This window comes from Brachycentrus maculatus, unplaced genomic scaffold, assembly GCF_059751285.1.
Source record: "Brachycentrus maculatus isolate JH-2025_06_01 unplaced genomic scaffold, ASM5975128v1 h1tg000032l, whole genome shotgun sequence".
Taxonomy (NCBI): domain Eukaryota; kingdom Metazoa; phylum Arthropoda; class Insecta; order Trichoptera; family Brachycentridae; genus Brachycentrus; species Brachycentrus maculatus.
The window spans coordinates 1,809,538-1,836,936 of NW_028280786.1; the positions used below are offsets into that span (position 1 = coordinate 1,809,538).

Here is a 27,399-nt window from a genome sequence, read left to right on the forward strand (position 1 = left end):
TATGAAGGTTTTACATACATATTCCACGTATTGGCCAAAAAATAAAGCCATGGTAAAATATTTGATTAATTATAAATTCTAGCATATTATGCAAACTTGAGATATAATGTGAATAGAGCCTTTATGTTTAATGTTTAATTCATACCGAATAGCATAGCAAGTGTACCCGGCCTGTAACATTGTACGTAAATCATTCACTCTAAAATCAGTCAGCAACAAAGCCTCTCCAAGCGGCTGTACTTTGTTGAATCGGCGTCTACTACCCCTATCAAGCCCTATTCCGTGTAGGAAAGGTGACGATCGTGATGCAGAAGGACCGAGAGGTCTTTGGATGGAAGATGTGCCTTTTGAGATGGTGCCTCAGCAAGTAAGTGAACACGAGGCTAGTCTGTCTGACGTTGCAGAACATTCTAACTAACCACCGACTAGGCTTAATTTCGAGACTCGTGACGACCATTCTATAGACGTAGCTACTAAAGCTAATTTAATGGATTAACTTGGTCAAATTATACAAAAGATATCTGCATAAACACGCATTACTATAAAAAACTTGAATTCTTCAAATAAAATTATTCTTTTTGACATCTCAATGTATTGTAAGAAGAATATGGATATCTGGGTATTTATTTACTGGGTACTTGCAACATGTCATAGGTTGGTTAAATAATCACTTAACACAAGTGTAACATTAACCATTCTACCCATAATTGACAAACACACTACTGAGTTCACAAGAACTATCAATAATTGGAATAAAAAAAAATTGTCTGAAATTAAAATGTTTTTCCCTGATATTTTTTATTTTCATATCACCCACGACTGGTACCTGAAACGCAAGACTTATTATACTGCCTTCATAAAATTAACGATCAATGTAACCCAAGAATGAAAAACAATGCCTTATGCACCGTTTTAAAAGAGGAAAATTGAATCGTGTTAAGTTTTGTTTTACATTTCAATTCCCAAATCAATAGAATTTGGCAGTATAATAAAAATAAGTATCCAAGGAGAGAGAGAATTTTCTGTATAAATCCATATTTAGATTTTTACATTTTAATTGTACAGGAATGCATTTGTTTGATTTGAAAACGAATAATTTTTGCCAGCGATACAAAACTATAATATCCTTAATTAAGTTAGCTGGTTAATAAAACCGGCGAACAAAAAAATCACTTCATCAAATATAATTAAGAGTACTCGGGTATGGTGATCGATTGTATGCTTTATTACGCCACAGGAAAACCAAAGCCCAGTTTTTATGCGGGAAAAAACCTCTTGCGACCGTAAAAAATGACGACTAATTAGACAAATTAATTGATTACCCTTATAAGTCCTCATCACCCCGCTCCACTGGAATACAGGGCCGGGGTAGGTGCGGAGAATAGAAGGCCGCCGAACAGTAGTGAATAGCCATAGAATTTATAATTAGACATAATGGAACTAATATACATATTCTAATTAAAGCCCACCCGTTCGCCAGAAACGTTGAGTCCAGAGCGGGGAGAGGGGGCGAGAAGGTGGTGCTGGCGGGGCAAGGGTGGAAGGGTGCACTACCCCTGAGAGGGTGGAGACTTTCTAAAGCGCCGGACGAATAATTTACCGGTTGTTTGATTGATTCACGCATTTTTTATCGAGAAAGGGTTGGTGCAAGGCAGATTCCATACACGAAAAATTGCTATTCGGAATCATGAATATGAATGAGCAATCAGGATGGGTAAGATTTTCGCTATGTTTGTAGATGATTGCGAAAAATTCCAGCCCGCTTTTATGAAAATTTTAATTTCATTATCAATGATTGCAGTTTCGTTGTTTGAAAAGTGTCGTAACATTCGGAAGAAGATGTGACAAATTTTAATCACGTGATTAAAATTTGTCGAGTTTCATTTAAAATTATTTTATAAATTAAAACCTTAAAATAAACATAATAAATAATGAGATAAATCAAACTAATAGAAAAAATATAAAAACGTTTATTTATTTAATATAATTTGAATGACACAGAACATATTTATATAAATGTATTTTCATAATATAAACTATTGGGTCCTTTTTTAATTTTTTTCTTTTCTTCCTTTTTGATTTTCCTAAAATCCTTTTTGTACGACAGTAGACGATGGTCAATAAAAAAATAAGTAAGTAGTAAATACTCTATATTTTATTGAAATATTTTATGTTAATATTGTATAAAAATAATTTATTTTCTTATTAATGATTCGAACCTTATATTAACTTGAATTAACTTTCATTTACTTAAATTAACTTTAAACCGGAATTCGGCACTTGTTTTGGTTTTCCAGACGAATATTTCTTGTGAAAATGAATAACACACAGTTTTTGAGCCATCATAATGTTACACATTTGAAGATACGTTACTGTTACGGGCATTTTATAGCTTTTTTTAGTTACAGGACTAAAAATATTTGAAAATAAAAACAAAAAAAAATAAAACAAAATATTATATAAATAGATACATAGTTAAATGACAACAATATTAAATTATATTATAAATTATTCAAACGTAAGAATTTGAATTCTGCGTTACTTGAGACACACCATCATTTTGGTTCAATTTAAATTATGGCTTCGTTTTGTATTGAGCTTCACAAATATTAACAAAAAGCGTGAAAAACAATTTGATGAGTTTTTAATTCGTTTGATCAGGTCTGCGTAATAACACGAAACGCTAATTATAATATTCTGCTACCCCCACAACCCCTATCTTACTTTCTGTTGGCGTATCAAGGTTGTGGATGTGGGAGGGTAGTTCGACAGTATAATGAGGGATGATGACGTGGCGTGCGATGCTAAATTACACCCAATCGCACTTCAAATGCACTTGTTCACTACTAGCTTTAATTAGCTCTCATTTCCTTCCAGCAACCTCTATAGACAATTTGAATTATACCCTTCTATTTGCTATTTCCAGCAGTGCCTTATTTGTTCATATTAAATTAACAGTAATTTGATTAATTGAGTTTCATAGTCATTGAATTTAATATTCCAACTCCTGGAGTCCTGGTTCCAACACTAATGTATGGAAGTGAAACATGGAGTTGGCAAAAGAAGGATGAAAGTAGACTGAATGCAGTCGAAATGCGATCTTTCAGAAGAATGTGCGACTAAAAGATGTATGATAGATATTCGAATAGTGAAATAAGGAAGGAATGCAAAGCTGAGATAAGCATTTTAGATAAAATTAAGAAAAGTTTGTTGAGATGGTTTGGACATGTAGAACGAATGAGTGAGGAAAGAACGGTTAAACAAATTTATGAGAAGACCGAGAAAAACATGGCACGATCAGGTGTGCCAAATACTTGACAGTGGTCTGGTTAGGAGTCGTAACAATCGGCGGGTACGTATGAGGAGATGCATGAACGTGGAAGAGGCGAAGAATGTTTGCAAAGACAGAGTGGTGTGGCGTTCTATTCTCTCTGCCTACCTCTGCGGGGAAGCAGCCTGATGGTTAGTTAGTTAGTTTGAATTTAATTTTGCTTTCAAACTAAATAATATCTTCATAGACTATTTTTTTTTTGAGTATATATTTGAGAACAAAATATACGCACTTAAAGTACTGATCATGTGTAATATAATCGTCCATATTTATAAATGAATATTATCCGCCTCCACAGTGTAGTGGTTAACACACTTAGCTGCCGTACTGGAGGCACTGGGTCCGATTATCAACCACGTTTGCCTCATAAAATTGTTTCATAATTCTTTCTATACTAATTCGATTTACATGCCGAAACCATCTCAACATACGTTTCTACATAAATTTCTTTAATTGATTCGGCAGTCACTTTGTGGTGAAATTTATTAATTTTTATTTAAGTATTACTAAGTAAATAACACTATTTCATAAAATCTATGACACGTATTTCGTTGCGTTCCGTATTATTTTCAAACATCGTATCATGTTCTTATTTACAACATTTTGAGTGTGTCCAAATACTTACAAATCTGGATTATCTTCAATTATAGTAGTTATTTTTCATATTGTTTTTAGACATCTCAACATAAATGATAAGAATAAGTCTGGGGATTTATTTCACATATAAATGAAAAAGTTTCTGCTCAATAAAAAGCTTATTTCACCTCACCAATAGATGTCTCTAGTGAAATTCTAGTGATTCAAGCACAATGTTTTGAAACTGGATCTTACGTATAGAACTTCTAAGAATTTGAGTAGTATAGTTGTGAATCATGAATTTTACACGTGTGTAAAGATATCACTTGATATGCCTATGACGGTCGTAATCCCCGTATATGCCCAGAATTCCATATTCTTCTCATCTATGTTAAGATGAGAAGAATATGGAAGCCAAAAAATCGTGTGTTCTTATTTAATCGTTTGATTTTACATATCTTAATTTAATCGGTAATGTTTATCTTATTTTCTGTAACTACTAACTAACTTTATGTAACTACTACTTAAAAATAAAAATGTACAAAATTTACATATTCGAGTAAGCAGTAGTGGTACTCGAAGTAGGGAGCATTGTTTTATAATCTCTCTATACAGGCAGGCTGCCACCTACTGCCCAGTCACCGTACACGAGTACTGGCCGTAATTAGCGCTAGGATATTGGGTCATTATCGTTTAATTTCCTTTTTGCGTCCCTAATCATACAACTCTTGGAACGATGATCAATTGAAGTCATTAGGGCTAATTCTTTCCTCGTCTGCCCCTCTCCGATAATCAACGAACAAGTTTTGCGCCTGTGTTAGTGTAAACAATTCATTAAACTCACACACTCGCGCTGCGGCGAAATAAAGCATTAATGATTTCAGGTCGGTTTGTGCTTCGTGTAAGGCGCTCCGAATTAAAGTGGTCTTTGTTTTTTTTACACACACGTGAATTTACAGTGCTTTGAGAGATGTGGGGTTTAAATAAATAAAAAAAATATTTCAGCTGAAAAAATAATACACTGCATAATTTAACTATTTTTTCCGTAATTAATTTTTAAGTAAGGACATGATTACCTTTGGTTTGCAAAATAAAGTAAACGTTACTTTTAAGGGTTGATTCTGAACATTTTTAATGTAATAATAAAAATGATATTTTTTTCTGACTTGAATAAGCGGTGGGTGCAATACTTAGATAGCAATATTTTATTCACAAGTATATAGTAATCTATATAAGCTAAAAAAAATCATGTTCGTTTGGTCAGTTATTCTATGATTACTTTTAAAGGTTTACAAAACATTGCATTTAAGTACGAGTTTTTTTTAAATAAACCTGTGATAGTTAAAGACGTATTCAAAATAACTTAAGCACAAGCATTGTAAAAATGAACATAATTTAAATGCGTGCATTCTATTTCATTTATTTTTCTTTTGAACAGACTGAGCTCCAACAACGCGTATTTGGGTACAGCTAGACATAAAATAAGATTAAAATAACAAATTTTATCCCTCACCTATAATTACTACTTCTCTTCCTCTATTTCCTTTCTCGTATAGCAGTTCTGTCCTTTATCCTAATTTCCATAACTCACTTCATCTGCATCCCATCAAACATATTCTACTCCTTGATTCAAAAGTTTGGAGCACAGGACTAATTTCACTGTCGTCATGTCATAAACGGTCGACTTAACACGGTCATGGTGTAGTAATCAGGGCGTTTAGTTGCCTTACTGGATGTCCCGGGTTTGATTCTCAGGGGGGTCAAAATTCATAAATGTAAGCGTATAAAATGTAAACATGCATATGAATAGATTTTTCGATATTACGAATGAAGTAATGTATAAAAAAATATTGCAGTTAATATTATTTTTAAACAATTTAATTGAGGTGCTTTTTATATATTATTTTATGTACTTGTCTTTGGGGATGTGTGTGAGACATATGGGCACATTGATATCTTACTTTTTTTTAATCATAATATGTTTAGTTATTTAACTTGCAGAAATACTCATAGAAACCACAAACCACTTTTGCCATTTTATTTTTTATTTTTTTTAAATAAAAATATTTTAGTAAAAAAATCTAATTAGAGAAATGTGTACTTTACACACATACACATACATACACACACATACACACTTATTTATAAAAAATATATTTGTTGTCTTTTATACTGCCCTGTTAAGTTTAGACTAATTATCAAACATAATTTACCTACAACCCAAGTTCATTGTATCTTTTTTAATATTTAAACACAACATTACTTTTAAACATTCTTCTTCTTCTTCTTTGATTCGACATGCCAATAATGGTGCATTACATCTTTTGTTCAACATAAGGAACTCTTCACACTCACTGACTGGTGTAATTACTGCGTTTTTACTTAACAAGGCTGTATAGGTAATTTTAGACTTGATTTTCAAATCTATCCAAAAACATATCCATTTACCAAACACATACAATATGCACAATATTTTGAGTGTGTGCAAACCTTTGTTCACATATATGTGTTTATCCACTTAGGGGTGAGATGAAGAATAATATGAATTCTGGGTATTAACGGGGCCAACATCATAGTCTAGTTTATGTGATTCCATTCCACCGATGATTAACAACAAAACTACTCGAATTCGGAAGTTGTTTATATCCTTGAATTGACAGGTTCTTTCATATGTGAGTTCTCGGCACCATCTACGGTTGAGTTAAGTTAGTTTTTTTTATTTATAATAGATCTTCATTAAATGTATGCAAGAGTTCTTCCCGAATTATTTTATATACTAGGAGACGCCTGGAAGTGCGAGATTCCATTTTTTTATGTTGAACAGTTATTTTATTCATAATATTTTGAATGTGTCTAAATCTTTGTTCAGGAATCGGGTTCATCCATTAAGGATATTTATCTATGTCGAGATATCAATATTTTTAAATTTGTTTTTTTTTTATTATTATTATTACTATTTTTTTTTATTTGTCCGGGAATTGTACAGCTTGCCATTAAAAAAATATAACAAGAAAATAGTTGAGTTAACAATAATAAACATTACATTACATTTACAAAAATATTTATACTAACAACAATAAAGCCGATTAAACAATTCCACATTTATGATAATATAAGTAAAATACTTTATTTTTTACCACTTGAATATTGTCTTAATTTTTTAACAAAAAAATGAATTATATATATATTTAATTCATGTGTTATTAAATAAATATAATTCTCAAATGGTAAAAAAAGTGTATTTATTTCAAATTAAAGTGAAATATACCTCAATCAAAACATTAAAATAAAACTAAACGCTTATTAAAACTCTTTTAATAGTTCATAATATGGTTATCGATTTTCTGGCTGAGCTCTCATGTATTAATTAATAATTCAGGTGAAAAGGGGTGTAATTGAAGCTCTTCTTCTTTTCCATCTTTACCCTTCTACAGACATGGCGTGATGGCGATTAAGTGACTTATAATAAGTAATTATATTTTAGTTTGTGCGTGCTTGGTACAATGTCGCGTGCTAAGACCATTTGTCGGAATATGTTGGTTTATCATAAATTTGTCTAATTCTTTCTGTTTCTTTACGATTCAATTAGACAAATAATACTTAATTGTAGCGGGCATAAGAGAGGAAATATTTTAAGTAATCTATAATCACTCGTACAATTAAGCTATAAAATTACGTAATTTTCATTAAAACAGATAAGATCGGCTGTTAAATTACACATTTCTGTGTTATTACGAATGGAAATTAACCTAAGTTTTCTACTTGCGCTGAGAACGTAAGTCTTCCACGTTAATGTTTTCTTGAATAAATATTTAAAGAAGACCTGTTTATGAATAAAAAAAATTATATTCATTTGAAAAACAGCTTACAACTTAAACAATGGTAATTCAATAGTAATTTCAAGCATTTTTTTTCATTCAAATCATGCGTAGGTAATGGAATGGTCACGATTGTCATATCTTATATCAATTATTATTATACTAGCCAAACTTTGATGGATATAATATATTGAATCCATTGTATCTATTGCATTGTTTTTAGAGATCAACCTTATTCATTTACAACTTACTTTACACATTGTTACTTTGACCGCCTCCGTAGTGTAATGGTCAGCAAGCTCGGCTACCATGCTGAATGCCCCGGGTTCGATTCCTAGGGTGGTGATAATAAATATAAATGATTTTACACTATAATATTTATTTAATTTTACCCTAGACTGATCCCTGAAGAGCAGAAGTGATCATTTTGCCTTCATACAAGTAACGATCAAGATAAAATTGCGTCAATTCTTAGCAGTGCCCTATGCACCATTGGATGCGGATAAGCATTAGAAGAAGCTTCACATTCATTTTTATTTTTAAGATATAAACTGAATTTGCAAATAATCCTTGTACATAATGGGTAAGAAGAATTTTCTTAGACAACTTATAAATATTATATGAAAATAAACGGAATGTGCAGCTTTTTAATTTCGGTCTTGGGATCAAATTCTTATTAGACGCTTGAGACTCATTTCATCCTATGTTTGTATTATAAAATGAGCAATTAAAAGACGTCGATCGGGGTGTGAGTGTCTCTTGATTACGATGTTTCGGACGACTTGTTTGTTTGGTCGATTAATCCTCGCATTATACTGCACCTCGATTCCGGGGCACGGTGCACTCCGCAGGCTGCACGACCACAACTCATCCGCGCCACCCGATACAAAAAATGCACCCGCTCGGGGGTCGGGGGGGCTCGAAAAAATCCCCGAAACAGCATCGGCACGATAATGGCGAGAGCCGCGAATTTAAAGCTTTGACAGTGGAAAAATCGCCCGCTTTCCATTTGAAGGGGAGGGGGTGGTCGGATGCAGATACAGCGCCGGGGAGGCACAATCGACCCCTTTTTTCGATTTTTAATTATATTTTTTCTCCCCCTCCCCCACGCGTGCAGACCAATCTATTTAACTCGCCTCCCGCCGACCGCCCTCCGCGGAAAAAACCGGGCGTTTTAAAATTAATGAGTAAAATCTACCCACACTCTGTTGCGCGATCGTGTGTGTACGTATTCACCCCTTTTTCCATATCCGTGTTTTTTTTTTATTATTTTGGATGAAGAGGGGGCACCCATACCGCCGCCACCCTCCCTCCGACGCACCGAGGGGTTTGGATTTCTGTTGTGTGTGTTGGTACGATTGTATTCGTGTTAAGGGGATGGGCGGCCGCTTGATTTTTCAAACTGATGACGCGCATTCATTCCGTAGCGAGTAAGGTTTACTTATGGACGTAAATATAGACTGGGTGTTGTGTTATATCATTACTCGTTCTAACCGAATACGAGTGCGCGCGACGCGGAATTACGTATCTCCGAGTACTTTGGATAATTTTCTTTTTAGTTTGGGAAACTAAAACACAGATAAATTATATGCAAAGTGGTTTACACTTCACCGAATTAAGTGTTTTTGAAGATTATATCACATGTTTTTTAAGTTGTTGTATTGGTTCACGATCTTATAATGACTCTCTCCTGCGTAAGTACTTATACAATTTTATCTCCGTTTTAAACTTTTTGATTCCTTAAGTGTAAAGTTAACGTCCTAAGTGTTAAATCGATTAAACTTGTATTTGTGATTGTTTTTTATTGTTACTTATCTATTCATTGTTTTTTTTTATTATTTATTACAAACAACAATAACATAAAAAACACTTAATAATAGATATGTATAAAATGTTTTTAAAGAAAGTTTATTGTCGATATTGTTATAAACTTGTGATATTTGTTTTTAATTTATGTTTCACTTAGTACATACCACTATTTCAATATACCAGAATTAAAACCACTATGAAATATAAGTATTTATTGAGTAAACCTTTAATTAAAAATGGATTTATATTGTCACAAAATTACCACAAATGAAATTGTGACATTTAATTTGTTTTCTATTTTATAAAAATTTTAAGTTTTTGACTTATTAAAAATACTTAAATTTTACTTTTCTTACTCATAATAATTATAATTTATTTATTTGGAGAAACCGAATGAATAACGTACGCTGAGCATTGTGTTTTTCTTTGTACCATCATGCATAAAAGTAGTTTGCCAATTAAAGCACGTGATTTTAATTGTTCGGATACATTCATGAGTTCAAGTCTCAGAAAGACAAATTCTTCGTCTTTGTCATATTCAATCGTTTGCAAAATTATTTACAAAATTTAATGAATTTAATGAAAGAAAAATATGATCTTGAGTGAAAATGTCACTTAACCGAATTTGGTTACAATTATGTTAATATGTTTACATAAGTATTTTTCATATTTTAGAAAAACATTTGATTTTAAAAAGAAGTTAAGAAACATTAATTTACTTTACGAAGAGATTAATAAAGTTGAAGATTATTTTTGATTACATGACATCAATATGAATGATGATTGAAATGAAATTATAAAATTATTTCATTTCAATACAAAGTAAAATAAATGACGATTAAATACAAAGTAAAACAATTGACGAATCATGAAATTTTTATAAACCGTCACAATTTGTTTAAAAACACATTTAATTTCAATACGGAAGATGGAATTTTTTAGTCAAATTCAAGGGCTAGGGATTTCAGATATTTGAGTAAAAATGTATTTTTTTGTTAAAGTAGAAAAAAATGTTAAAATGTGAAGAATAATGATTTGGGCGATCGAGTTGACAGAAAACAGTCACTTACGAAGAATTGAAACATTTTGGAGCTTCCAAATACTTGTGCACAAATCTAGATTTCTCCATTAAGGAATTATTTAAAAAAAATTGTGAACAAGTATTTGGACAAACTCAAAATATCAATAGTAAAATAACTGGTCGATTTCCATATTAAATTTGGTACCCATTAAAAAAATCGATGATCATTAGTCTATATTAAACAACATTTTTTAATGTATTCAAATAATTCACAAATCTGGGTTTCTTCCATTAGGAGTTATTTTTACATTTTTGAATCTCAACATAGTAAAAAAAGAAAATAAAAATCTAGGTAGGTACTTACAGGGCTGTGATGGGCTAGCTCCTAGCATATGACGGGTGATAAGCTCTGTAAATACCCAGACTTCCATATTCTTCTTCATCTATGATGAGATATAAAAAAAACATACAATTGCATTCATTGTTTTCTTACGATTTTTATTTTCATACAGTTTTTTTTTCTTTTTTTTCTCAGGAGTCGGAGAAGTCCAGCGTTGCAGGATCCCCTTCTCCGACGAGGGGCTCTCCTGGGGGGCCCCGTGCGCCCCGCTCGTCCCCTCCGGCCCCCGCGCCTACACAACTGCCCCGACAGCCTACACCACCACAGCACGGAATCCCTAGCCCCAGTGAGTTGGTACCCCAAAATAATAATAAAAAAGCACTTTTATATATTTATCTATATTTCTTTCCACATACCACCTTTTCTTAAAATCTATTATTACAATAGATTTAAAGAAGTATTGGTATTTAATAAGTAAAACTCAAATAAAATTTGAAAATACTGCGTTTCTCTGCATCTATTTACTTGAAAGTGGATAAGTCAGGAGTCGGAATAATCGGTGAGTATGTTTGAGGTGATGCGTGAATGTGGAAGAGGCGAGGATTGTTTGCAAAGAATTTAATTTTACTTGTATGTATTTTTTTACAAAAATGTTAATAACATTAGTATTATAAATACCCAAACTTCCGTTTTTCTTCTATTTTGAGATGTCTAAATGAAATTATGTCTGGCGGTCGAGAAAAAGATGGTGCAACTATTCAATTGGTAGAATGGTGAATACAACTCTCTCCTTATCACCCATTGTTTTTTATTATTATTTTTTTTATTAACATAAATTGTATATATTTATTTTAAGATCAATTTGAAACATATTTTTTTTTGCAAAGACCCACCAAGCCAAGGTGGAGTTCTTTTTGCATACATTTTTTATTGTTTTAAACCATTTTAACCTAATTAATATACGCACAAAAAATAAAGAAAAATTAAGAATATAAAACATTTTAAAATTTTCATAAAATTAACTCTTGATCATTTACCAATTCCTTTATTTTGCCTTTGTTCCATATTTTATTTTGACCTCTAAGATCCGTCGCCAACAAATTAAAAATGCTCGGAACGATATATTGCAGTGTTCGACTCCCATATTTATTGTTAATTCTCAATTGTGTTTTGTGTAATACCACTTTTGAATGAATGATAAGGAGAGTATTTGATTACCTTACCACAAATTTACCAATGCTTTTAATAAACAAAATAGAATGGTAAATATTTCACTAATATAGAGTGATCACTTAAACCAGTCTATGATAGGTGGCAAGCCTTGTAAATACCCAAATTTCCATATTCTTCATCATCTATGTTGAGATGCCAAAATTAAATTAGGTCTGGCGGTCGAGAAACGGATGGAGCAATTATACAATTAAATCTTGTACTATTCCAGTGGGCATGTTCCGCGGTCTGCAGGGCCTGCAAGGGTTGCCGCAGATATCCCAGCAGATGTCCCAGCTGGCCGCCAACCTACAGGGGCTGGCCGCGCAGGGTGGCAACCCTAGCGCCTCGGCCGCCGCCGCGCCGACACTTAGCTCGCCACTTAACCTTAGCGTCGGCGGGGGAGGTAAATATCGAAACAACTTTTATTCGGCATTATTTATTTTATTTTATTATTTTTTTTGTTAACAACAGCAACATATGTAAAATAATTAAAAGATATCAATTATAGTTAACTACAGAAACATAAAGATTAGTATAAAATATTTAGTGTAGATCTAGCAAAAGACTAAATTTATTTATTTAATTGTTAGAACTTCCTTCTTATTTTTTATGTTAATTGTTAAATCAAATATAGATTTTTTGAGTCTACTAAGTTGTATTTTATTTTAAATTAATGTTCTAACACACCGGTGTTTGAAATTGATGCGCAATGCATCGAAACACGTGTCACAGTAGATTTGAAGAAATAGTGGTATTAACTAAGTAAAACATTAATTAAAAATGTATAGATTTTACCACAAAGTGAATTAATGAAATTGTATTTTATTGCCATAAAAAATATATATTTTAACAATCGTTTCGCCTTGTTATGGCATTTTCAAACGAATGTTCGTTTGAAAATGCCATAACTAGGCGAAACAACTGTCACAATATTAATTTTTATGTGTTTTTCAACAATAAAGACAACTTAGTAGACTCATAAAATCTGTGTTTGATTTAATAATTTATACAAAAATTGAATTAATTTGTAGAGCTTTCCGTTATTTATTTGAAAAAAAAACAACGATTGTTATCTATCGCATAAAACAATTGTTTTTTCTATCGCATATAACAAGAGTCCACCTCCGTAGTGTAATGGTTAGGTTGTTTAGCTACTATACCTGGGACCTCCATCCCAGGTTCTATGCCCAGGGGCGGGGTGAAAATAAATAAAAGTGATTTTAGACTCTTGCCTGCATGTCAGTAACGATCAAAATTACGCTGCATCAAAACGATGCAGTGCTCAATGCACCAATGGGTGCGGATAAGGGTAAGAAGAATAATAATATTGCAATTGTTGTACATGTTGTTAACACTATTCACAGAATTAACTAACAAACCTTAGGGTTATTGCTTTTATTTTATTTAAAAATAATACAAAGTTTATTGTTTATATTGCTCTTATTTATGTCCAAAATTATACAACATATACCCGGATATCGATTGCCGGTATAAAAGTGTCACATGTCTGAATATCTCGTATTTGTCGAAATCGCTATAAAATAGCAAGTCGAAACGAGCTATGTATTTCCATTTCAGTATTTTTTTATAGAACTTTTACTCGTTCTTAGTTTCAAACGTGGAAAACCACTTTTTATATTTATAACTAGTAAATGAACATACAAATATACCCGTTTTTTGCTATTTTTCCATTTAAAATATATCAGGCATGCAACAACATTTAAAAAAATACGATATTCAAATATTAAATGTTTATTATCTTTGTCCGCCTCCGTAGTGTAATGGTCAGCACGCTCGGCTACCGTTCTGGAGGTCCCGGGTTCGATTCCCAGGGGGGGTCAAATAAATATAAGTGATTTTTTCACTGTTATATTTATTCAATATTACCCTGGACTGGTACCTGAAGCGGAGGGCTGATCACCTTTCCTTCATGTGTAAAACGATCATGATAACACTGCGTTTATAAGACACAGTGCCCTATGCACTATTGGGGTGCGGATAAGGGTTTTATTTTATTATTATCTTTAAATTTTTGTATTTTTAATTATCATTTCTTATGGGGCAATTGATACTCATATATGTATATGCATAATTAATAATTACCTTAGTAGGCTATATAACGTCATCTTTCGTATTATTCTGCCTCATGATTTCTTAACAGAGCACGCAAATAAAGTATTTAACTCGGTACGTTTTATGACATGACAGGTGGAATAAACTCTTCTAACGGCACTGGTGGGGTGTGTCCAGGAGCCGGACTGCTCCAACCCGCGCTACCCTCCCCCATGCCTCAGCTGATCCTTGCCTCGGGGCAACTCGTCCAAGGAATTCAAGGAGCACAGCTTTTAATCCCTACTTCACAAGGTATAACACCGATTGATTGCTAAATATTGAAAACAGTTTACAATCGTAAATTGTTGTTTTTTTAATTAAAAAATATTTTTATTAGTTGCCTTAGACAATTCTCTTTTCCTGTAATGTACAAGAATTTATAACAAATTTAGTTTATATGTCTTAAAAATGAAAGTGGATATGTATAGTAAATAATAAATTACTAAGGTTGGTCCCTTAAAACAATACAATAGATACAACAATACAATAGACACTATGGATTAAATATCTAATATCAATCAAGATTTGTCACATAGTTCATTTATTTGTCTTACTCGTCTTGTCGTTTTTTCTAAATAAGACACTACTAAATCTGATAGATCTTTATCTCATAAATTTTTGTCAACTACATACCTTCTTTTGCACATTTTGTTTCCAATTTAAATCTCTCTTTTTCAAAAATTTAACATACCCGCACTAAAAGAGGGAAATCTTGTGATGACGTCTCATCACATTCCCAAATAGAGTTTTGTCTCATTTTACAAAGGGAGAGGTATTTTCAATATACTCCATGACCGTAAAAAAACCATAGTTAAATATATTTTTTCTCTTTTTTAGGAATCGCGACACAGACTATTCTCACAATCCCCGTGAATCACGTGAATTCAAGCGATCAGATGGTGAACTTAGCCCTAAATAATGGACAAGTAGTCTCAACGTCACTAGCTAATCTCCAAGCAATGGCACAACCGCATCAAATACTAAACAACCCTTCAGCAAATGCACCGATGAGAAATAACTTACTGAATCAAAATGTCAACGCTGCCTTCACCAATGCGCTCTTGAACCCTGCAGCATTAACGGGCCTTCTCGCAAACGGAGCAGTTGGGGCGCAGCAAATCCTACAAGCCATGCAACAACAACCCCAGAACCATCTTCTTCCGGGGCAGATACAGCCTCAACATCCTCTTTTATCACAAAACCACATTAACCAGATGCAAAACAATCAACACTCTCCTTCTTCATCCAACAACTGGTCCGACCAGTCGAGTCAGCATCAGCAAAACCAGCGGCATTATAAAGAAAGAGATCCTTCGTCCTACCATCATCAGAATAACCATGGAGACTCATTCATGGGGGACCTCGGAAGGGAGAAAAATAGCAATAGGGAAAGGGACAGGGATAGAGACAGAGATGGCAGTATGAGCAATGGAATGAACGGGTCCTGCAGCAACCAATCAGCTGTGGCAGCAGCAGCTGCACTCAGTAGTATCAGCAGGTAATGAATTTTTTATCTTCTTCTTCTTATTTTTATGAGCCCTCTGTCCTCCACTGCTAAATATAGGCCTCTTTTTTAAATCTTTTATGGACACTTAATTTTATTATGTCACCAAAATAACTATTTGAATTATAATTTAAAATTACAATACAATTTAAAGAACTTTTGTATTAATTTTTTAGAATCGTGATAGCTGAAACCGACGATTACTTAAAAATTATGACTAAGCAAGGTTTACTTAATCCTTGAAACAGGATTGTTATTAAAAATCAATAAGAAAACATAATAAAAAAAATCAGTGAAAAATACGAATTTTCATAGATATTTCAATTAAATATACTTAAATTAAGTAGTACTTAGGTTTTAATTGCGGCATTGGTATTTTTAAATCATATGAACCAACTCTTTGCCATTTAAATTTGATACTGTAGGTACCTTTTTATGCAACTGAAAAAATGGTATTATCATACGTATGTGACCTCAAAGTTGTATGTTGAATATTCCTCCACTCGTTCTCAAGACCATTATGCTTTTTTATGAAGTTATAAAACCGTTTCCATAGTTAATTTCGTACAAGAGTATTATAAAAATACACCATTTTAATGGGTTTATATTTTTTATGTGTGGTCGGCTGCTGCTTTGAGTAAAATTATGATAATTGTCTTAATTATGTATTTTATAACACATAATGACTTCAGATAGCCGACTTTATAGATGCCTTTATTATATGTAATTGCAATTCGTATCAAATCGTCGAATCAATTTTTACATATACTTATTTATCATATGAGGTACTTAAACATTTATATCGGTTAACATCGCATGCTTGCCAAGTTCCAGCAAAAAGCAGTCCGACGTTCGATTGAAGAGAAATAATAATTTTATTGTTTTTACTTTAATGCGGAACGCCGTTTTTTGTATCATGATTATCAGATTTTTATTCGATTATTATATCCTTGGAGATAGGTAGCTACCCGATCATTTATTACCCTGTTTAAGAACGGACTATTCAAGTTATCATCCATAGTATGTAATTTTGGGTTCTTAAGTTATTACGTTTCTTATTCCAATCTGGCAACATTAGTCAAAACAAATTGCAAAATCAATTAAATTATGTATTGAAGAATTTATATATCATCTTAGTAATCAAAGAGTATGTTTGTTGGCTAAAAACTTTTACATACATTATATTATGGATAAATTTTAGATATATTTGCTATGCAAATTATTAAAGATTCAGTCATATTATATATTATAGGTGTCTCAACGTGAGACAAATCATTTTTATACGAAAGAAGATGGAAGTCTGAACTTTCCTGAGTTTACCATCTGGCATTTGTGATAGAAGGGTAATTACTGATTTGGGCCTGCTATATACAATTCTCAACATTTTTTGGACAGTCCTGATCTCCTAAATCAAATAATGATTAGTGTGCGTCGAAGAGGTACTAGGCAAAAATCTATATTCGCAGTATTTTTTACATAATGCAAACTATGCCATGTTCTCTCCAATTCCGCGGCTTCACATGTTAGCCAATGCTTTTGAAAGTATAGATTTATTTGATATATTGTTATCTACTTTGAAGTCAGCATTTCTTCTCCATGTTAAAATGGATGAATTTAAGCGTTGTGTTTCACTCTCTCTCGCTGCTCGCTGATAGTGTGTGAAAGAGACGTGTATTTACCAATGCTTACTATTTGTTATTTTACTATTATTTTATGTTTAAGACTTTTTGTTTCTCTATTCTAAATTGCTACCAATTATTTTTTAGAAATGACTTCTTTACCTACTACCAAAAATTTCTTAGAACTTGTTAATTTTTTTTCAATAAAATTAAGAAAGGTGTGAAAATCAAGACGTTAGTGCTTCAAATATAAATTATAATAACATATTTTTTTGTTGACAGATTGGCTGCAAGCAACGGTGAGCTGACGATAACAGCAGCGCGGGGGGCGGGGTCCCCCGGGGGGCGCACTCCCCCCTGCAAGGCGTCACCCGCGTCAACGGAGCCGGAGGACCTTTTGGCCGATTCTCCCGGTAAGAAGTGTTTACTAATCCAGCTTTTAATCGACATTCCATCGGAAATTTTAATATTTTTCGTGTTACTTTTTATAATTCATAATAAGATTTAAGTTTTGTACAGACATTAAGGTAGAACTGCATTTTATTTGTTTTATTATGATAAAATAAAATTACTTTGACCACTGACCGGGTTATCGCAGTTATTTAAAAAAAAATTAAAAAAACATTTACTTATTTATTTTTTTACAAAAATGTTAATAACTTTAGTATGTAACCACTCACCGGTGAGTGGTTATATACTAATATTATTAACATTTCTGTAAAAAAATAAATGAATAAAAATGACTAACCACAAAGTTAATGCTTTAAATATTAATGATATTGAGAATAAAAAAATATTTTTTATTTATTGCATAGCAATATCTTTGTCTAAAAATATTATAGGGAAAAAAGTAAAATGCAGAAAGTGGTTAGGAATAAAATTTGTGTAAATTTTTAGATCAAAGTTTTGTAATTTATTGGCGGAACCGCGTTTACATATTAAAACAACAACAATTTTTTTTTACTTTTTTTTATTTTAACCAGTGACTGAGTTACATTGTTGATTACATCATAAGATTGGAGGCTATGTAAAATTCTATGTTTTATAGGTAGGTACACAACAATGCATGGATTGAAAACCATGATTTTATATAATTTATATGACAAGATGATTTTATATTGAATTATTTTAAGTAATGTATTATATTAATAATTACATATAAGGTAAAAGTTTTACTAACGTCCTGCATAAATTGGATTTACTGTCCCATTCAGAGATATTTCTCTACCGACTTTATAATAATTCGTGGATGAACAGCATTCTTGTTCTCGATTTTTTATTTCTTTAGTTTAATACCATAATTAAATATTTAATACTTTTACACGATCACAAAATGAACGATATATATCGCTATATTTTTTATGCATTATACTATCTTCTAACCAAATATTTTTTTTATAAAATTCGCCATGACCGTAAATAAATAAACAAATAATGTAATTTTCAGAATATTTTTATTAAAAAAAATAATAACATAATATTAAAAATAGGGTAAAATTATAAACATTTAAAATTAGTTATTTTGATCTGTCAATCAAATATCTATTATTATTTCTATAATAGTGTGTATAACAACGGTAAACTTTATCGGCTATAAAAGTCATATTTTATGGAATTTAATTCTTTCGGCTGTAATTACCGAAGGGTAATTTTAAAACATGGGGACGTTGTTCATTATTTTTAATTGTTTTTGTTTTGATAACATTTTGTTCCCTCTTCATTAATAATTCAAGTGTAGATCAATACAGGAAATTACCGACATCCTGTCTGTTTAGGTACCACTTTACCCAAAACTGTTTTTGAACAATTGTCAATAATATAAAACAACAGAAAGCCGTAATTAACCGCCCCTTGAAACACACGGATATTGAAAATGGGGGTTTTTTATTGAGTAGAATGTGTAAACTTGTATTTAAGTAATTGGTCGGAATAATAAATGACAAAATTTTAATTTGGAAATTAAATACTCGCTCAAACATTGGGAATTTCTTCGGAAATTAAAACCAAAATATTCGTAAATGATTTGCGCTGAATAAGTAATGTCGTCAGTATTTAACCCTTTCAATGCCGGAAGGTATTAATATGGCCGTACCCAGCAGACCATTTTTTCTGCAAAAAAAAATGTTTACAGATATAAAGGATATTTTAAAAACTTACGAAAGATATACTCCGTGTGGTGTTTGAGCTGCTGTTTACTCAGAAAAACACAATTTAAATATTCACAAAATGTCAGGGTTGTCACACCTTGATACAGAAAACACCCTTACTTTAAAATATAGCGGATTATAACTGTGTTTATAAAATATGTCTATTCATTTATTTATTTATGTTAACTTAGCATGAAAATATAGTCATTTAAAAAAAACTGTAGTCGGTAACCCTGTATCAGAGACACATAATATCGACTGTCAGTGACACCTTTTAGAAAGATGACTGTAACTTTAATAATATCGGTAAATTGTTCTATTTTAGTATTTCTTGATCTTCCTTTTAGATGTCCCTATATATATTCTGATGTGAAAAGTAAATTCCAATTGGATTTGATATTGCCTTGCGACGAGCGCGCGTTTACGCGCTCATTTTGTATGACCGGCCTTGCGAGTACTAAGTTGGAGAGCGCGTTAACGCGCTCGTGGCAGCGAGCTGGTTAAAGAGCATTTAGTATTTCGGTTATTGAAAGATTTCAAATTTATTTTCCTATGAAACAATTGGTTAAATTAAATACTTAGGTAGGTATGTAATTTAGACAAGGACCTAGGACCCTTTTTTAGTATTACCTGGTAAAGACGCAAATAAATATAGTATAATTATTGTAGATATGTGGGTAAATCTAAGAGCATCGTCCAATGTGTATTTCGTGTTCCGACTAGCAACAATTAGTCGTAATTGCGACCTAATTGCAATAATTAAGCTAACATGTCAGATATCTATTGTAAGTACTTACGTCCCACATTGTGGGATTGTAGAACGAATTTTTAATCATTTCAAATGTTTATCAACTAAAAATGGGACTTATTGTAATTGAAGATAATTGTTTCTATCAAATGACACGAATTAGCTTAAGTATATGTTACAATCTGGAAGCCGTCTAGGCGATTAATTACCCTAATGTATGAAAGAGAAATGTAGAGTTGGCAAAAGAAGGATGAATGTTGACTGAATGCCGTCGAAATGCGATCTCTCAGACGAATGTGCCACAAAACAATGTTTGATGTTTGAATGGTGATGTAAAGAAAGAATGCAAGGCTGAGAAAAGCATGTTGATGAAATTAAGGAAGGTGTATTGAGATGGTTCGACCATGTGAAACGAATGATTGAATAGAGAACAAACAGTAAAAAGGCGAATGTAGTTGAAACTATAAGCAGAGGAATACCGAGGAAAACTTGTGGTGATCAAGTATTTCAAATACTCGAAATTGGTCAGGTCAGGAGTCGAAATGATCGGTGGGTATGTATGAGGAGATGCATAAATGTGGAATCGTTTGCAAAATATATATTAATTATATATACGTAGTGTGATAAGTTCTTAAAATTTAACATCATAACTTGATATTACAAAAATACTTTAAAAAAAACACAAAGCAAATTTTATGTTCTCCATATGTTAAAACCTCGTTAATCACATATATCGGTAGTCTCGCGGTTCTTTGCAAACAGCGTTTCGTTGAAAATTATTTTAGGCAGTTCATTTGAGTTTTGTTCGATTGCGCTTGAGAGATACGTCACCGGCCCATTATTTGTTGCCCATCAAATTATAATGATTGTCTACTTGTGTTTTCGTTTCCCGGTATCCATTACACTGCCAGCCACCCCTATTAACTTGATAGCCGATTATAAATTAGCAAATGATCGAACGCACTTTGGGGTTTGAGTCGCTTTTTATGGAGTATTTAATAAGGTCTGCAGTCGGAATGGGTTGAGTATTTTATTTGTTTTCCCCGTATTCTGGATAATTGGAACTCAAACAATAATAATTGTTCTCTGACGATCCGTTAGCCTTTTTTACTTATTTGTATGAAAACGCATTCCTTTCAAAATTCAGGGGAATAATGAGATTATTGAGACAAAACAAATATTTTTTAAATACATATATTTTTTTAAATATTTTTTATTTGTTTGAAAATGATGCGGAATGCAACGGAACACGTGTCACAATAGATATTTTTATCAGTAAAAAAATATATCACATAAAAACCTAACTGGCTGTATCAATGTTGCAACCAAGGATTTTTTCGAGATAGCATATTTACAACCAAAGATTTGTAATCGAGCAAAATTTCATTCATTCAAACCCTTATCCGCACCCCAATGGTGCATAGGGCACTGCATCATATAAACGCAGTGTTATCTCGATCGTCAACACATGAAGGAAAGGTGATCAGCCCTCTCCCTCAAGCAAAATACCTATTTTTTATAACATATATTTTTTTTTACATTTAATTCATAATCATTTGTTTTTTTTAAAAAAAAGAGATACTGGTGTTCTAATGACATACACGTATATTTAAATTCATACTTATTTTGTTGGTGCGAGGCGTTATTAAGAAAAAGTGATAGAGTGGGCTCGAACCCAAAAACTCCGCAAAAACAGTCCGCGACACTACCTACTGTACCACAATCCGACTGTAATTGACAACTCTTGTTTTCAACGAGGGATATATAACGGGCACTGCAATAAATTGTATCTATGCAGTGTTATCGTGTTCGCTCCAACCACTGATAAACTTGTGGCATCCTTGATTTGGTAAGTCCATCTAGTGAAGTAACTTCTTCTTATACTACCATGTTCGACCCCTCTCATGACCATAAACTTTACAAAGCTGTTACAGTTAACAAAAATTGATGAAGAAATGGGACATAAGGATCTATCGGATTTGGTGGTGTCTTATTTGGAAAATGTAACATAACGAATTAGAAAAAATAAATAAGCTATGTGACGGATCTTGATTGATGGATATAAACTAAATATGCTTAACTTTATTGCACATCATACACATGGATTTTTGCTAAAGACAACTAACATATCGCTCACTCCTTTCAAGAACGTCATAAATCAAAAATCGTCAATTTTCAGTTTTGCGCGTTTTTGGAATGCCCAGAAAATGTTCTATATCCCAGCAAAAAAGGCATATTTTTAACATAATATTTATGCGCTACAGGGCAGAAAGTGTTGTTTTTGCATTTGAAGAAAAGGTATTGTTTAATTATTTTTTTAATATACTTTCTAAATATTTTTCAAATGGAGAAAAAACATTAAGGTTTTACCTAAAAAGATCTGTTGCGCAGTGAAAAGTTGAAAGATTGGTTTGATATTTATTTTTAATACATTTTATTATATTTTTAAACTTTGAAAACGTTCTCCTGAAAAATCAAGTTTTTTGGTATATGATGTTGTTGAAAGGAGTGAGCGATATATAAAAAAGGCTGTTACCGTTTCTTCTGGCGATAATATGTCCGGCAAACTGAAGGCCTCGTCTCAAACAGACGGAGGAAGTCTTTCAGATATTTGATACGATTTTCTTGCACCCATTTTTACTATACATGTCATTTATACCATTTCAGATCAGCCAACCATCAACCAGACATCGAGCAATGTAGTAGACGGAATCAATCTGGATGATATCAAAGAATTTGCCAAGGCATTCAAACTGAGAAGATTGAGCCTTGGTCTGACACAAACACAAGTTGGCCAAGCTTTATCAATAACTGAAGGTCCGGCCTATTCGCAAAGCGCGATTTGCAGGTAAAAATACAGTATTATTATGATTTGAATACCACTCAATTAAAAAAATCGTTGATCAAATAATTACCTATCGTGTTTCGTTATCTATTTATCTTAAATTAGATATATTTGGTGATCTTGGATATTTCAATGTATTCACATAAATAAAAAAATGTAAAATTGCTTATTACAAAAAAATGATATATATTATCATGAAGGCAAAAATTTAAAAAATATATTTAACTATTTTATGCCTTAAATTTACACCGTTATAGTGTTACTTTTACGCAAATAAAATAAATTGAAATAAAAAATAAAACAAGGATTAAATATTAGTTTCGAGTTAATTTCAAGTAAACATTAAAAGTTTCTTAAATTTCAGGTATTTTTTACAACAAGAGAATATACAGTTTTATTCACCTGTTTATGAGAACGTCTGTAGTTCTCAAAACATGTGAAAAGTGTTGTTTTATTGTTATATTAAATCAACGTGTCATTTTTCAATGTTAATACAAAATCAATAAATAATTGTCCAACTCCATAGTGCAGTGTTCAGCGCGTTTAACTACCCTGCTGGAGGTCCTGGGTTCGATTCTCAGGGAAGGTCATAATAAATATTTTTTATTTGAATATATATTTAATAAAACCCTGAACTGGTACCTGATGCGCAGGACTCATCACCTTTATGTGATTAACGTCAAAATGATGCTGCTTCGGTACGATGCAATGCCCTATCCACCATTGGGTGTAGATAAGGGTTAAAATTACCATTAGTAGTTATGAAGGGTATCTCAAAGTTAACGCCGAAAGCATTTATTAAAATATACGATATTAAATTTTCAACTTCTTAAAAAAATGTTGTTTTCAAAAAGTGTTGTTTTTTTAATGATAGGGATATTTTAATTTTACATTTTCATAGAATGATACATCTAGAATGTGTTGAATTCTACGTTGAGCATTGTGAAGGCGTAAAAAGGGATATAGTAGACGAGCATGCTGGAGTTGGCTCTAATTTGATTGTTTTATCCTTCGTCCCCAGTGCCCTGGCTTCGCAGATGTTTGCTGCGCAGCTTTCATCTCAGCAGCCAAACATGTACGTGCTTAGAAAATATACTTACTCTATAAATATAAAAATAAACCCCTAAAAATCACGGTAAAAATAAAAGCTCTCTTTAGATCATTTTGGTATTATAGTGGCAGATACTTTATGTTTCAGATTGCATGTAGTTGTCAGGCTAGAATGATTATTATTTATTTTATTTTATTAAATATTAACCCTTTATTTTTGCATACGATTCCTTATTGAATTTTAACACAGTTAAATTTGGTCGAAAGCCAGGGCATTGGCATGCGAAATACGAAACCATCAAGTTTAATATAAATGTGGTCATTTGAATTATTCTAAGGCATTCCAATGTCAATGTCCTGAGCTTTAGACGTTTTCAGTAGATTCGCGTGGAATTTCTTTTTTTTGTTTTGTTTATTTTGTATTATTTCTAATTAAACTTTTCTGTACATTCAGATTTGAAAAATTGGATATCACGCCAAAAAGTGCACAGAAAATCAAACCTGTCTTAGAGAGATGGATGAAGGAAGCTGAAGAAAGGTTAGTGCTGTGGAAATTCTGCCTAAAATTATATTAACTTGCTTTGCAATATGAAATTATTTTCTCTATTGTACCAAAATACTATAAAAAAATAACAAAATTGGCAGTAAAATGAATTGTTGACATTCTTGGATTACCAAAATTACTTTTTTTTCCTAATTTATGGCATAATTTCTGAAGTACTCAGAAAGATCTTAAAGCCCTGCCGAACAAAGGTTTAAATTAAGTTTATACATAATATTATGAGAACTTTAAGAGAACCCTTAGCAATATTTATTTTTTAATGTGATTATAAAGATGCTTGTTTGAATGTGCGATACACTCATCAAAGGTACTTTTGTGAGCCGGTATAAAAAAAATATTGTGATAAATATGGCCAATTTACAAAGCGCCGTTTTGTAAGACATCACCTCGAGGGTGTAAGACATCACCTCGAGGGTGTAAGACATCACCTCGAGGGTGTAAGACATCACCTCGAAGGTGCAAGACATCACCTCAAGGGTGTAACACATCACTTCAAGGGTGGAACACATCACTTCAAGGGTGTAAGACATCACCTCAAGGGTGTAAGACATCACCTCAAGGGTGTAAGACATCACCTCAAGGGTGTAAGACATCACCTTTACAATTGACGTATTTTACGTTTTTATAGTTTTTCTTACAATTTGATATAACTTACATACATATATAGTTAAGTAATGTAATCAATGTCTGCGGGTAAAAGTGAAACTGAAAATTGAGATTTAGTCTAGTGACTATGGATTAGAGATTCGGAAAATGTGGGTCTTGAGTTTAAATCAAATCTCAGTAGAATTTTCTCTAGACCTATATTCAGGGGTAAGCTGTTTCACGCCGGAAGACCAGCAATGGCGAAGGCCATATTACTAAAATTTGTCTTTGTACAATGTTTGGGCTTCGATAGTCTGTCGATAGCTGATCTGCTTGATAATCGGAAGATTGCCAGTCTTCCGTTGACTGTCTCAGTTTAAGGATACAGAGGTCTTGAACGGTATTCTTTCTGGAAACTTCAACGAATGAAGTTCTCCAAGTATTCTAAGACGTCGGAATTTTTTGGTATTCCGGTTATCAATCAGATAACTGGATCAGACTTATTGGAGCTTATCAGATTGATGCTTCAGGAGATTTGCATAAATTGCATTGCAATAGTCTAGTCTCTATTCCATAGATCGGCAAAGTGTGGCTCTGGAGCCATATCCGCCTTTCTGACTTTTTATTCATGAAAAAAAAAAACATTTTAAAAACATGAACCTTATTAAAAGTAAACTGAGAAATTGTCTTATTGACAAGGACCTCTAAACGTGCTAAAAATAACGATATAAAAATCTCATTTCATCAAACTTTCAAAGGAGAAGCAAGTTAATTATTCGCAATAAGTACATATTGTTCTTATGGTCTTTAATTATAGTAGAGATGTACTAGAATTGCTAACAGATTTGGCTTTAAGGATTTTTTATCGTTGTAAAGACACCGTTGTGAAGACACCTCATACGAATTCCGGCAAATGCAATTATTATCATAATAACAATAATTTTGAACAGTTTATACCATATAAACCGCCTCCGTAGTCCGCCTCCGTAGTGTAATGGTCAGCACGCTCGGCTACCGTTCTGGAGGTCCCGGGTTCAATTCCCAAGGGGGGTAAAATAAATATAAGTGATTTTTTCACCGTCATATTTATTCAATATTACCCTGGACTGGTACCTGAAGCGGAGGGCTGATCACCTTTCCTTCATGTGTAAACGATCAAGATAACACTGCGTTTATATGACGCAGTGCCCTATGCACCATTGGGGTGCGGATAAGGGTTTTATTATTATTATTATACCATATAATGCTATTTGGAATAATTCCTTGAAGGGCGCTTTTAAATATTGGTAACATACACAAAGGAAGCGATAAAGGATATGAATACTTTGAATACAAAGGACAAAGTGGACAAGGACAGAGTTGTGTGGCGCTCTATTCTCTCTGCCTACCCCTGCGGGGAAGCGGCGTGATGGTTAGTTAGTTAGTTAGTTAGAATACAAAGGGATCTTATTATTATGTAGATATTAGTTCGAAAATGATGCGAAATACGTCGAAAAACGTGTCACAATAAATTTTTAAGAAAAACTGGTATTTAACAACTAAAACTTAAATTAAAAATAAAAGCAAGACTGATGTAATGATTTTTTCATTTAATCGTCAACATGGTCATACCATATTCATCCAAGCACTTTTATAGTATTCTGAAAGTAAATGTTTCCCTTGTATAATGTGTAATGTCTGACCACTCATGTAAAGTGAGGTTGTCCGTGCGTGCAGGTACGCGTCGGGACAGGGGCATCTTACTGACTTCATCGGGATGGAGCCGAGTAAAAAGAGGAAAAGAAGGACCTCTTTCACCCCCCAGGCGCTGGAACTACTCAATGCACACTTTGAAAGGAATACACATCCGTCAGGTAAAATTATATTTTATTCAAGCTTAATTAAAATAAATAATGTGTAGATATATACTTCTCTGGATATAAACGATATAACCAAATTATCCGGACTAAATGGTGATTGACAATTAATAATAATTTAAAACAAGATGTTTAAATATAAACAGTAAATAAAATTGTAAGTACTACATAGTTGGTACAAACTAAATTTTTATCGGTTATAATATGTTTTTTTTTGGAAAATACAGAAATATCGGTAGACTGCTATAAATATATCTGAAAAGG

At 32.5% G+C, this 27,399-nt stretch overlaps 1 protein-coding gene across 6 annotated transcripts in view; it reads left to right on the forward strand.

Annotated features, from left to right (window-relative positions):
• The window catches only part of pdm3 (POU-domain protein pdm3), a 153,717-nt gene that overhangs the window by 121,387 nt on the left and 4,931 nt on the right, over positions 1-27,399 (forward strand). Inside the window, exons 1-10 of one of the 6 annotated variants that reach the window (XM_088273336.1) lie at positions 9,226-9,419; positions 11,091-11,241; positions 12,337-12,510; positions 14,316-14,471; positions 15,057-15,717; positions 17,625-17,755; positions 22,905-23,085; positions 24,104-24,157; positions 24,587-24,670; positions 26,975-27,132. In XM_088273336.1, the coding sequence (XP_088129462.1) occupies positions 9,405-9,419; positions 11,091-11,241; positions 12,337-12,510; positions 14,316-14,471; positions 15,057-15,717; positions 17,625-17,755; positions 22,905-23,085; positions 24,104-24,157; positions 24,587-24,670; positions 26,975-27,132 (1,765 nt within the window). In that variant the 5' untranslated portion in view covers positions 9,226-9,404. Of the gene's footprint in view, positions 1-9,225; positions 9,420-11,090; positions 11,242-12,336; positions 12,511-14,315; positions 14,472-15,056; positions 15,718-17,624; positions 17,756-22,904; positions 23,086-24,103; positions 24,158-24,586; positions 24,671-26,974; positions 27,133-27,399 lie in introns of those variants that run through there. The other 5 variants (XM_088273302.1, XM_088273310.1, XM_088273318.1 and 2 more) reach the window with 5 other exon arrangements.